The sequence below is a fragment of the Berghia stephanieae genome, chromosome 7 (genome assembly GCF_034508935.2).
Source record: "Berghia stephanieae isolate SIO BIC M18660-M18661 chromosome 7, UCSD_Bste_1.3, whole genome shotgun sequence".
Lineage (NCBI taxonomy): Eukaryota > Metazoa > Mollusca > Gastropoda > Nudibranchia > Aeolidiidae > Berghia > Berghia stephanieae.
Genome location: NC_088366.1, coordinates 49513810 through 49527331, shown reverse-complemented (window position 1 = coordinate 49527331; position 13522 = coordinate 49513810). Strand labels below are relative to the sequence as shown.

General features: G+C 34.7%; 2 protein-coding genes across 2 annotated transcripts in view; one reads left to right on the top strand and one right to left on the bottom strand.

Moving 5' to 3' along the window:
• Positions 1–5923, top strand: part of LOC144976567 (uncharacterized) — a 38931-nt gene extending 33008 nt beyond the window's left edge. The window contains exons 14-18 of the mRNA XM_078920861.1: positions 319–474; positions 1091–1253; positions 4119–4210; positions 4921–5004; positions 5739–5923. Coding sequence (XP_078776987.1) covers positions 319–474; positions 1091–1253; positions 4119–4210; positions 4921–5004; positions 5739–5840 — 597 coding nt within the window. The 3' untranslated portion in view covers positions 5841–5923. The remainder of the gene's footprint in view (positions 1–318; positions 475–1090; positions 1254–4118; positions 4211–4920; positions 5005–5738) is intronic.
• Positions 5924–10775: 4852 nt separating this feature from the next.
• LOC144977430 (large ribosomal subunit protein uL3m-like) overlaps positions 10776–13522 on the bottom strand; it is a 16542-nt gene continuing 13795 nt past the window's right edge. The window contains exon 8 of the mRNA XM_078922641.1: positions 10776–12621. Within this exon, the coding sequence (XP_078778767.1) occupies positions 12355–12621 (267 nt within the window). The 3' untranslated portion in view covers positions 10776–12354. The remainder of the gene's footprint in view (positions 12622–13522) is intronic.

Below are 13522 nucleotides of genomic sequence, written 5' to 3'. Positions count from 1 at the left end.
AAACGTTACTTACAAAAAATGTTCTATGGATGAATAAAGTATTATTATTATTATTATTATTATTATTATTATTATTATTATTATTATTATTATTATTATTATTATTATTATTATTATTATTATTATTATTATTATTACTATTATTATTATTATATTTTATTATTATTATTATGATTTCATTATTATTATTATTATTATTATTATTATTATTATTATTATTATTACTATTATATATATTACTACTACTACTACTACTACTACTACTACTACTACTACTACTACTACTACTACTACTACTACTTTATTGAATTTGTTCAGGAGTTAACGGACATCCTGACAGCATCGGATCAACTCCTCGACAGCGTGTCTTTGGCCAAAGTCTTGGAATACATTTTGGCCATCGGAAATTTAATGAATTCGACGTGGGGATGTAAACAAGATGCAGGAGGTTTTCAGTTGTCTTCCCTTGATAAGGTGAGTAATATAATATATTATACTGTATTGTAATCATCTTTATAATGTTATAAATTGACTGATAAAGGTAAGCCGACATTTAACACATTACATAATGATAAAGGTAAGCAGACATTTAACATTATGTTCTTAAATGATTACGGTAAACAATAAACATATTTTGTTATTCATAAAGGTTAAAATTCATCACAATATATTAGCAAACGATGCCAGTCATCAACACGAGAATAAATATTAAATTCAATTATTAATTATAGAGTGGGATTTTCTTTTCTTTTTCTTTTTTTTTTTTTTTTTTTTTTTTTTTTTTTTTTGTTTTTGTTTTGTATTGTTTTGTTTTGTTTTTTGGTGTTATTTTGTTTTTGTTGTTGTTTAATTTTTTGTGGGTTTCTTTTGTTTATTTGTTTGTTTGTTTGTTTTGCTTTTTGTTGTTTTTTTTTTTTTGTTTTTTTTTTGTTTTTTTTTGGTATGTCTTTTAGATAAGGGTTAGTGCATTATTATGTACCCAAGACACCATCTTCACACCGCAATGACGCAAAGAAAGAAATATTGAGCATTTTCAAATTTCAAAACATGACACACCTCGACTGCAATTTATCTATTTTTTTGTATCCAGATATTGAGCGTTAAAGGCCGGGACTCTAAGACTACACTGTGTGGCTATTTGGTCAAGCAGCTCAAACGGAACGACAGCACACTCCTGACGTGGCCAGACACAGTGGCCGGGGTCAACAAGTGCTCGGGGTATTCTACGAAAGCTGTCGGCGCTGAAATTGATGGTGAGTCATGTGCAGCTATGTGGTCTTGTGGTATGACTACTCGCTTTCGGATCGGAAGGTCCTGGGTTGAGTCCTTGGAAAAGATTCTTTACTCGAATTCTCTCATCGTGTAAAATGGGTACCTGGCCGCTAACAGCGTTGCCTCTGTCCGAAAAAAAATGGTAATATCGCCTAACAGGCGTCATGTCTCGTTTTACATGTTGAATGCAAGCTTAAGTTACAAACTGCGCGTATGAATTGACTTGATATATATGAGCCTTCCGCATCCCTGTCATCGGACTAGGGAGGCAACCCAGTAATTGCATACAGTTGCAATAGTTGTGAATGAGTTGCATCCCCTGAATTTCGCGATGCTGTTCTGTCACCTTGATTGAAATTAAAAGAGTACCTTGTGTATAGATAGAAGGAAGTTGTCACTCAGGTCTTTGTTTGTTTGTTTTGTTGTTGTTGTTGTTGTTGTTTTTGTTTGTTTTTTTTTTGTTTTTTGCCATCCGCGTTTGTGAGTAATTCTCACTAAACTGTATTAAGCAGACTATGAACATCCAAAGTTACACATAGTTTTGTGTGTTGGTCCGTTATAATTGACCGACATAAAAAAACTATGTGTAACCTTGAACATTTATAGTCTGGTTAATACAGTTTAGTGAGAATTACTCATAAATATGGTTAGAAAATTTTTAAAATAACAAAGACCTGAGTGGCGTTATCTCCGTTCTATCTATACAGAAGAATAAAAGAAACTTGAGCGACTTTCCTTTTAATTCTAAGGTAACGTTTGTTTTCGATTTTGTCGTCTCGTTCGTTGGGTAGAGAGAATTTAAACCAAGCTTCCATTTGCCATCTTGGCAAAGCTAAACTGGCGCTCACTTTAATTTGCTACTAAGTTTGTTTTGGGTTCTTTGTCTTTCTTTGTCTTTTCTTTTCTTTTTTTTTTTTTTTTTTTTTTTTTTTTTTTTTTTTTTTTTTTTTTTTTTTTTTTTTTTTCGCTTCTTTGTATGTATTTTTGTTGTTTTTATCTTAATGATGTTTTTTTTTCAGGTATATCTATTATTATTTTTGTAATTGTGTTGGGATTTTTTATGTATTTGGGGAGGGGGCGGGGTGAGATAGATTCGTTTGTTTTTTGGGAGGTTTTTTTTAGGGAGGGGGGAGGGGAGGGGTCATCTTGTAGATTTTTTTTCGTTTGTTTGTTTGTTGTATATTTTGGTTGTTTTTGTTTGTTTGGTAGGGTCTTTTTTATTTTGATTTTTTTTACCCCTTTGATGGAAACTTTTTATCGATTGATGAGGGCCGACGTGTACATATATGCAGGTCGGACATCCGAACGCAATTATGGACCTAGTTTAACATTGTTGTAATGGACAATATCTTATGTCATTTTTGTGTGATTTCCATTACAACAGTGAGCCCATAATCGATTGGATTATCAGACCTGTAATAAGTGCACGTTGATAAGGACTATTTTTGACACACCGTAAGATAAGCAATTCGTAGAATACGATGAGGTGTGACATGGATCCTAATCTCCCAAGAAAGAAGAGAGAGAGAGAGAGAGAGAGAGAGAGAGAGAGAGAGAGAGAGAGAGAAAATGCACTTATAGGGAATGAGATTAGCGTAAGAGTAGCGTCCCTTGACGTCACCTTACAGAGAGAACGTCAAATTGGTTTTGCACATGCGTCTCCCTCGTCCTCGCTTTCGGTGAAGTGTCTCATGCCGCTTTCACCGGAAGCGAAGACGAGAGACGCAAGCGCACAACCAACTTTTCCGCCGGTGACGTCCAATCAAGGGACGCTACTCTTCCGCTAATCTCATTCCCTATTAGCCTGGGTGGGGTTCCTGACCTTCCATAGTGGACGGGGAGGTACATACTGTCTTCTATCCCCCTAGGTTTGTTTTCCAACATGCTTTCTGTCTTTGTCTTGGAATGAGATTACTTGGTTTTGTCCTGGCCCTGACCGAATACCCTGGCTGGGAGGGAAACAAATGTAGTTAGTTTTGGGAGATGATATTTTTTCCTTGTAAATCATCTCTCTGTTATGCACAGTATTGTGTTTTGTTTATCTATTATATATCATTTGTAAACATTTGAGTGTATTCCTCTTAGTGGGGATCTGAGCTTGTGTCATGAGACTTTTAGGCGATATCAAACTGAGTACACTGATTGTGTGCTCTTGGAATCTACATCTATTCCCTATTTGAACCAATTCCCCTTTGTCTGCCTTATTCTTGGATGCTTTAATTGTAATTCTAGACCTTTTTACAATCCCATTTTCTTCCTTTTTACTGGCGCTGATATGACCTTAATGTGTTGCGAGCGCCACTTAAAAACAAAAAAAAAAAAACAACATCACTTATTAGCCGCAAAATTTGACAAGATTAACACCCTCCTTACCAACTATAAGAAAATCGTCACATTCGTTAAGATGCAACCAACAATTTTCTTATTCAAATTTCTTTTGTACATCATAAAAGTTAAAGAAAATGAACAATTTGTTGTAGAGCATGTTTTGCTAAAGAGATTATCGCAAGAACTTTACTGCTATGATGTATGAGTGATAAAAAATATATTTTGTATTAGTTGGGTGAGTAGTTTTGGGGGAAATCCTGAAAATGGCTGTCAATTGAAGGCTTAAAGCATCTCTTTGAGGATATTTTGGTCTTTCCAGATGGTATTTTTTATAATCTCATTTATTCTCTTTTCGTTTCCCTCATGTCGTTGATGCTATTTTGGTCTTTCGAGATATTTTTTTTAAAATCTCAATTATTCTCTTTTCGTTTCCCTCACATGTCTTTGATGTTATTTGTCTTCGCGTATTTTTTTTTTTTGATCTCAATTATTTTCTTCGTTCCCTCACATGTCCACAGTATTGAAGAATGATCTACAGAAAATAAAACGTTCCTTGAAAGTCTTGAGGCATCTGTCGTCGATGGACAAAGGATTTATACTCGATGTTCAAGTATGTATAGAATTTTCTGTTTTTCATCATATCCATTGTCGTTATTATCACTATTTTTCTCACGTCCTTGTCATCATCATCATCATCATCATCATCATCATCATTATTATTATTATTATTATTATTATTATTATTATTATTATTATTATTATTATTATTATCGCCGTCATCATATGTCATCACCACCATCAGCAGCATCATCATCATCATCATCATCATTAGCAGCAGCAGCACCAACAACATCATCATCATCAACAACATTAAACATTATGATCATCATTATCATCATCATCATCATCATCATCATCATCATCATCATGATCATCACATCAATCATCATCATCATCATCATCATCATCATCATAACAATCACCACCATCATCATCGTCGTCGTCATCGTCGTAGTGAACAGTTATAAAATTATCATCGTCATTGCTGTTGTCATCACTATCATTGTAATCAAGTTTAAAAGGAAAAAAAAATATCCCATAGATCATGAATAAATCAAATCTTATTTATTTATTTGTCCATTTTATATTTTTTCTTATTTATTTTTTCATTTACATAATCACTTATTTATTTATCTATTTTATGTATTTATTCATTCATTTATTTCGTTTATGTATTTATTTATTCATTTATGTTATTTATTCATTCACTTACTTAGTTTATTGATATTTTTTTCGTCATTCATTTTACTTTTCAAATAGAATTTCATCATCGAACACGACAGAAAGTTGAATCAACTCGACCAAACCTATGTGAAAGTCAACGACAAATACAAGCAACTCATGGTGGGTCCATTTTTCTTCTCTCTGCTTTTGTTTTTGTTTATTTGTTGTTGTTTGTTTTTTTTTGTTTTTTTTTGGGGGTATTTTTTGTTTGTTTTTGTTTGTTTTTTTTTTTTTTTTTGTTTTTTGGTGTTTTATTTATATAATTTTTTGTTTGGTTGTTTTTGTTTTGTTTTTTGGGGTGGGGTTGGTTATCTTACATTAATTAAATCAATTTGATTAATTAATTTAATTTTAAGGTTAATTTGTATTTAATTTAGATAATTTTTTTTTCGGCCTTATATTCATCTGAAGCACAGAGAGGAGAAGTAAGTTTTTAGACGTTTAAGAAACGATACACTTTCTCCTCAATAAGGGCATTTATTATCAGTCAAATCTTTTAAAATCAAAATTCTATTTTAAGTATCGGGTCTAAACAGATATATAGTACTCATAATTCGTCCAAAACCTTTGAGACAAAATTTCCCTAAAAAGCAATGTACCCTTTAAGACAGAATTCCTCATTAAGGCAAAGTTTACTATCGGGCAAAGTTACCCTTCAGGGCAAAGTTTAACTTAACTGTAAATTACTCTTAAATGCAAAGCTTACTAAAGGGCAAAATTTCCTGCTAAGGAAAATGCGTCTTTTTAACTTTAAGGTAAAGTTACCTTTTAAGGCAAAATTTCCCTTTAAGATGAAGTTCCCCATTACACGGTAGGCCTACATTGTATTTACATCTCTTCCATGTTTGTTTCAGCTGAGGTTTGGCGAGCCATCTGGCAACAGCAGCGAATCCATCTTCACTATCGTGTGTGGCTTTGTGGAGAAATTCAACCAGGCAAAGATGGAGCAAGAATAAATAAACAACACATAAACAAAGTACAGTGGAATCCCGACAAACCCACCGGACCAGAAATATATTGGTTGACTTTAAGAAACGGTGACTTTATCCAAGTTTAATTTTTTTTTTTTTTTTTTTTTTTTTTGCTTTTGGTGTGTTTTTTTTGTTTTTTTTTTTTGTTTTTTTTTTTTGGGGTGGGGGGGGGTTGAGGGGGGAAATGTTTTTTGTCTTTGGTTTTTTAAAAAGAGTTTTACAGCGTTTGTAACACAAATGACCATTTCAGCGCCAGTAAAACTAGAAAAAAAAATGAGATTGTACAAACAAAAAGATTAATTAATTTATATGTAATTAAATGCAAGAGAGAAAATGTAAAAAAAGAAATGAAATAGACTTAGATACAGAACATAAAATTTAGGACCAACAAGAGGTGTTGACTTTAAGCAGAAGATAAATTTAAGAGTGTTGATTTATGCTGATTCCACTGTAGTTCTTCACCAAGAACAGGATAAATTGACAGAAAAACAATTTCCATGCCATTATACAAAAAAACGTGAACGATGAGTCTATTAGGTCCTGTGGTATGACAGTTGGTTTCGGATCGGAAGGTCCTAGGTTCGAGCCTCGCTCAGCGCAAAGTTGAGTCCTTGGAAATGGCTCTTTACTCATATTCTCTCACCGTACGCAGGTGTAAAATGAGTACCTGGCAGTTAATAGTGTTGTCTTTGTCCGTATAAATTGTAATATCGCCAAACAGGAGTCACATCCCATCTTACATGTTAAGTGTTGCTTATCTTGGTCCCTTTGTGCGTGAGGCGAGCGCTCCACCAATTGTGACCCTCCGTCTCAAAACGGTATTATGTCGGAATGATTCAGACCCCACAAAGTGAATTTAGAGATAGAATAATAAGAAATTGGACCTTAGAAGTTTTTGCAAAGCAAAAAATAGTATTTATACTCTAGCATGACGTAGAGAAATTAAACCCAAATTTGATATTTGTGGCTATGAATTCAATTTCCCTAACCGAGTGCATCCCGACATAATACCGCTTTGCCACGGAGGGTCACAATTGAATATCAGGACCCTGCCTGATAAAATAAGTAAAAACCAAAATAATTTATTGAAATGTATGAAAAATACATGGGCATGTAAATCAAATTGATTGTTCATTTTATTGTAAATAAAATATCATTGATCAGTTTGTGGTAGACGTGAACATATTAGCAGGTCTGATTACCGGATGCACACCTCTTTCATTCTCACACTACCCCTCCCCACCCCACCCCCCTCCCATTTCAACGTTTTTCTCCACTCTCTTTTACTTCCTCTTACCAATACCTTTCGTCTGTTAATGACAATCTCTCTCTCTCTCTCTCTCTCTCTCTCTCTCTCTCTCTCTCTCTCTCTCTCTCTCTCTCTCTCTCTCTCTCTCTGTGAGATTCATCAGTTTTATCATTCATTGCTTCAACAATCATTCTGAAACCCTTCAAGACTCGTAAAGAATTAATTAATAAATGAAAATAAAATAAAATATAAATAAAATTCCCTTTATTCGTCCCATAGGGGAAATTTTTCTCTTAGAGTCTATTCCAGGGGAAGACTGAAATATCCCAAGCACCAGCCGCAGTGCAGCGCCGCAAACTGAGCTAGGGCGAGGTGACTTGCTCGCGGCCACACAGCGCAGCGGCGGGTGATCGAACTCGGTGGTTCAGCGGTACGGTCTTTGCTTTGTACCCAAAAGTTACCGTTCGATCACCCGCCGCTACGCTGTGTGGCATTGAGCAAGTTACATCGCCCTAGCTCAATTTGCGGCTGATGCCTGGGTTATTCCATTCTTCCTTTTCAATAGACCATAGAGACAAATTTTCTCTATGGGATGAATACAGGGAATTATTTTTTTTCAACATTGTTGTAATGGGAAATATTTTGCGTTGGTAAGAGTATTTCCATTGAAACAACAATGCGGCTAATAGCATCGGTCGCGTTTTCCTGGGGGGGGGGGGCCAGGCTATGTGGTCTAGTGGTATGACACTCGCTTTCGGATCAGAAGGTCTTGGTTCGAGCCTCGCCTGGCGCATAGTGGGTCCTTGGAAAACTCTACTCACATTCTCTCACCGTACTCAGGTGTAAAATGAGTACCTGGCCGTCAACAGCTTTGTCTCTGTCTGAAAAATTGTAATATCGCCTAACAGTCGCCATGTCTCGTTCTACACGTTACGTGTTGCTGTTAGTCAGGGATCCTTTGTAAAGCGCTTTGAGCACATTTAGTGGATATTGTGCTATATAAAAGCTCTATTTTTTTATAAGACTTGCGTATAAGTACACATCAGTTGTGGTAGATAAATTATCAAAAAAGATATAAAATCATATGAAGGACATCCAACTCTAACCATGTTAGCGCCATGTGCAGTCATTTTTTATATTTTTTAAAGCTTCTATTAACTTTCAAATTAAGAAATTACGGAGCAGGCACCAGTGTAGTGAGATAAAGAACTGAACAAATGTGTATGAAACTGCCAGACAAAGCAAGAAAAAAACCATCCCAAAAAATCAGTCGACCTCGAAACATAAACTATAAAAAAAATAACATGTTTAAAATGGTCGGCGGACACTTTTTGAACTTTTCCAAAAGATCGTGAAAAGTAAGAGAAAAAGAGCACTTTCAAGTTTTAATGATTTCGTTGTTTCTTCTGATCCTTTCCCCACAACTGTATTCATCTCTTTGTGAAGTTTTCAATATGTATTATTGTTAGTGCGGCTATGTGGTCTAGTGGTATGACACTCGCTTTCGGATTGGAAGGTCCTGGGTTAGAGCCTCATGCTCGGCGCATAGTCGAGTCCTTGGAAAAGGCTCTTTACTCACATTCTCTCACCAGGTGTAAAATCAGTACCTGGTCGTTAACAGCGTTGTCTTTGTCCGAAAAATTGTAATATAGCCTAACAGGCGTCATGTCCCGTCCTACATGTTAAATGTTGCTGTTGAACAGGGACCCCTTGTAAAGCGCAATGAGCACATTTAGTGGATATTGCGCTATATAAAGATCAATTTTATTTTTTTTTCAGTTGATAAAGCATGTCCTATCATTAATTGCTCTAATGGGTTTATAAATCATTGTTTTTTTCTTTTGTTTGTTTGTTTGTTTAGATACCAATGCATTCATTGACTCCGACGTGTAATTATATGCAGGTCTGATATGGGCTCATTGTTGCAATGAAAATCTCAACAACAAAAAAAGACACAAAATATTGTCCATTACAACAATGTAAAACTAGGCCCGTAAGTGGATTTGGTCAGACCGTTGATCTAACCTCTGAAGTTATGCCTTTGCAAAAGAAATAAATAACAATGTGAAATTGAATGTAAGCTTCAATTTAATATATGAAAACAGATAAAATGGATGTTTCGGGTTTCCCCTTTATCAACAAAACGGGATGAATGAAACACTTCAGACGAATGAGATAATGTGGTAGTGGCGTTGCTAAGATGAATAAAAAAAACATTGATGGGCAAAGGAGCATACTATTTCCTGGCCATCAATGTTTATTGTTTATTAATCTTAACAATGCCACTAACACATTATCTCATTCGTCTGCAGTGTTCCATTCATCCCGTTTTGTTGATAAAGGGGAAACCTGAAACATCCGCATTATCTGTTTTCGTATATTAAATTGAAGCTTATATTCAATTTCACATTGTTATTTATTTCTTCGAGCTTCGAGCAGCAACATTTAAATTTTCTTTGCAAAAAGCTACTTCGGAGGTTAGATCAACGGGCCATTAATATATTATGTACACATAGATTGGCTCCTATAATATAAAGCTATTTACACATGTGTTATTCGGGTCATCGATATATGTACACGTTGATTGGCTCCTATAATATAAAGCTATTTACACATGTGTTATTCAAACTTTTCTTTCATCTTTTTAACCCAATACTATCTGCTGGACAAATCATAATGTAAATATTACAAATGTCACCAAAAAAAAAATTTTATAATAAAAGCATTGAAGAAAACTAATCCAGACCGTTTGTTGTTTTTGTTGGGTATTTCTTTTATAATTTGACTAATTTTATTTTTTAATTTTTTTTTCAGAAAGCGGGGGAAAGGGGGGGGGGGTATTTTGTTGTGGTCTGTTTCTAAAAGTTATTATCAATTTGAGTGTTTGTTTGTTTGTTTTTAAGGGTATTACAGCCGTTTGCAACACATTTTGACCATATCAGCGTCAGTAAAAAGGAAGGAAATTGGACAGTAAAAACATTCCAGTAGATGTACAATTAAAAGGACTTGAGAAAAAAAGTAAGACAAAGGGAAATGGTTCAAATAGGTAACAGATGTAGATTCCAAGAGCACTCTATTAGTGAACTAAGTTTGAGATTGCCTAAAAGTCTCTCACCCAGAGACCAGCACAAGATTCCACTAAGAGGAATACACTCAAATGTTTACAAATCATATGTTAAAAATAAAACAACAAAAAAATATTACATAACAGAGAGATGATTCACAAGGAAAAAAATATCATCTCCCAAAACTAACTATGCATTTGACTGTTTCTCTCCCAGACAAGCACTAAGGCCAGGGCCAGGACAAAACTAAGTAATCTCATTCCAACAGAAATACAGAAAGCAAGTTGGAAAACAGATAAAGGGGGATAGAAGACACAGTAAGTACCTCCCAGCCCACTTTTGCAAAAAAATAGCTTTAGTATGAAAACATAAAGCAAGTTGGAAAACAGACATTATAGGGGGATAGAAGAAAGCATGTTGGAAAACAGATATAGGGGGATAGAAGAAAGCATGTTGGAAAACAGATATAGGGGGATAGAAGAAAGTATGTTGGAAAACAGATATGGGGGGACAGAAGACACAGAAAATGACCTACCTGTCCACTATGGGGATGACAATCATGATGATTAAATGAAACTAAATAATACAACTTGAATCAAAACAATCTTCAAGTTCAATATAAAAAACAATTTATTCATTTAACAATAATCTTATAAATCTCCGCAGAAAGCACCACAAACACACACACATACTTTCTCTCTCTCCTGTCCAAACAAAAAACACACCTCTCATTTCTCACCCCACTCCTCTTTCATTTCTATGTTTCTCTTCGCTCTTTTCTTCCTCTTACCAATACTCTTCGTCTGTTAATGACAATCTCTCTCTCTCTCTCTCTCTCTCTCTGAGATACATTAATTTTATCATTCCTTGTTTCAACAATCATTCTGAAACCCTTCAAGACTCGTATAGAATTAACAGGCATTGAAAACATGAAAATTATATCCATTTATATTCAAGAGGCAGAATGGTTCAGGGGTACGGTATTTGCCTCGTACCCGAAAGGTACCAAGTTCGATCACCTGCCGCTACACGGTGTGGCCTTGGGCAAGTCACCTCACCCTAGCTCAATTTGCGAATAGACCCAAGAGACAAACTTCCCATATGGGATGGAATAAAGGGAATTTAATGTTATTAATTTAATTTGAAGGAGTGATGACGAACTCAGCAGATTTCCAGACATAGAATGACAGTAAGACAGTAATTTTTTTCTTATTCTAATTTCTGTTCATATATTTTACAGTCCACAGTGCGGCAATCTGAACTCCACAGTACGACACTCGCCTTTGGATCAAAAGGCCCAGGGTTTGAGTCCCCCGTTGACTAGTTGACTCTTGGAAATAGCTCTTTACTCACACTCTAACACCACACTCAGGTGTAAAATGAGTACCTGGCCATTGTCAGCATTATCTCTGCCCAGAAAAAAAAATTATATTATGGCCTAGCAGGTGTCATGTCTTTGCCCTACATTTTAAGTGTTACTGTTGGTTCGGGACAATTTGAAAAGTACTTTGAGCATGTTTGGTGGATAGTGTCTGATAAAAATACTCAAGTTCTAGCAGTTTGTATTAATTTTGTTGATTACAAATCTCCAGAAAAAAAAAACCAACAAAAAACGAATTAATTATGATTAAAATAGTCATTTTTCCTTTAACTTGGAACGGTAAACCACATGACCAAAAAAATCAACAAAGCTGATGATAAAAATGATATGATTCCACTCCCCTCAATGGAAAACCCTATCATTTCTTAGAAAATAAGTAATCTTGGAACAGGTTGGAAAAATAAATCATTCAACGATTGCAATGTAAAAATGTTCGCACATTTTATTGGTGTGAAATAAGGTGTAAAAGACAGCTGATTGGCAACTATAATCTTTTGGTGCGCATGAAACAAGCCCAACGTTTTCAGTTTTGGGTCGAATTAAGATACAAATTATGGTGAATAGAAGTACTAAAACCTTACAATTTGTCACGGAATATCTAAGAATCTTTCTTGGAGGGTGGAATAAATGTATTCTTTCATTTCTTTGTAGTTAACAAACTCTTTTTTTATCGTCCAATAAAACATACTCACAAGCTCATCTTGTTATTTGGCACTATAAAAATAACTCGTTTAATAAATACTAAGAAATGAAAGAATTATATTATATATTGTACACTGTACTGGAAGAAATATTATCACCCATTCACTGTAACAAGTCGGTCGTGACTTGGACAGATGGGTCAGACATTCGGAAAAGAGTTTCATGGTATAGTTCTTCACTGATGGGTTCGTCGTCCTCAGCCACGTCCTCGGGATACCAGGTGGGCATAGGTAGTGTGTCCGCGTTCTCTTCTCTGACACGCTTTGTCGGAAGAAGTGAATCGGACACGCGTATGAATGTATGGGGTAGACCTGGTACAGACGTTCCGTGGACGTAAAGGATGTTGTATTTGGTGTTGATTCGCCAGATCTGGTAGAAGGAATAAAACAAGAAAGTAATATTATGAACAATGAGCTTTAAAATTCCAGTTTCTTGCATTTAATTAATCACAATCAAAATAATAATAATAATAATAATAATAAAAAATAATAAAAATAAAAAGTAAAATAAGAAGAAAGAAGAAGAAGAAGAAGAAGAAAGAAAGGAAAAGAAGAAGAAGAAGAAGAAGAAGAAGAGAAGAAGAAGAAGAAAAGAAAAGAAAAGAAGAAAGAAGAAAAGAAGAAGAAGAAGAAGAAGAAGAAGAAGAAGAAGAAGAAAGAAGAAGAAGAAGAAGAAGAAGAAGAAGAAAAGAAGAAGAAGAAGAAGAGAAGAAGAAGAAGAAGAAGAAGAAGAAGAAGAAGAAGAAGAAGAAGAAGAAGAAGAAGAAGAAGAAGAAGAAGAAGAAGAAGAAGAAGAAGAAGAAGAAGAAGAAGAAGAAGAAAAGAAGAAGAAGAAGAAGAAAGAAGAAGAAGAAGAAAGAAGAAGAAGAAGAAGAAGAAGAAGAAGAAGAAGAAAAGAAAGAAGAAGAAGAAGAAGAAGAAGAAGAAGAAAAGAAGAAAGAAGAAGAAGAAGAAGAAGAAGAAGAAGAAGAAAGAAGAAGAAGAAGAAGAAAGAAGAAGAAGAAGAGAAGAAGAAGAAGAAGAAGAAGAAAAGAAAGAAGAAAGAAAGAAGAAGAAGAAGAAGAAGAGAAGAAAGAGAAGAAGAAGAAGAAGGAAGAAGAAGAAGAAGAAGAAGAAGAAGAAAGAAAGAAGAAGAAGAAGAAGAAGAAGAAGAAGAAGAAGAAGAAGAAGAAGAAGAAGAAAGAAGAAGAAGAAGAAGAAGAAGAAGAGAAGAAGAAGAAGAAAGAAGAAGAAGAAGAAGAAGAAGAAGAAGAAGAAGAAGAAGAAGAAGA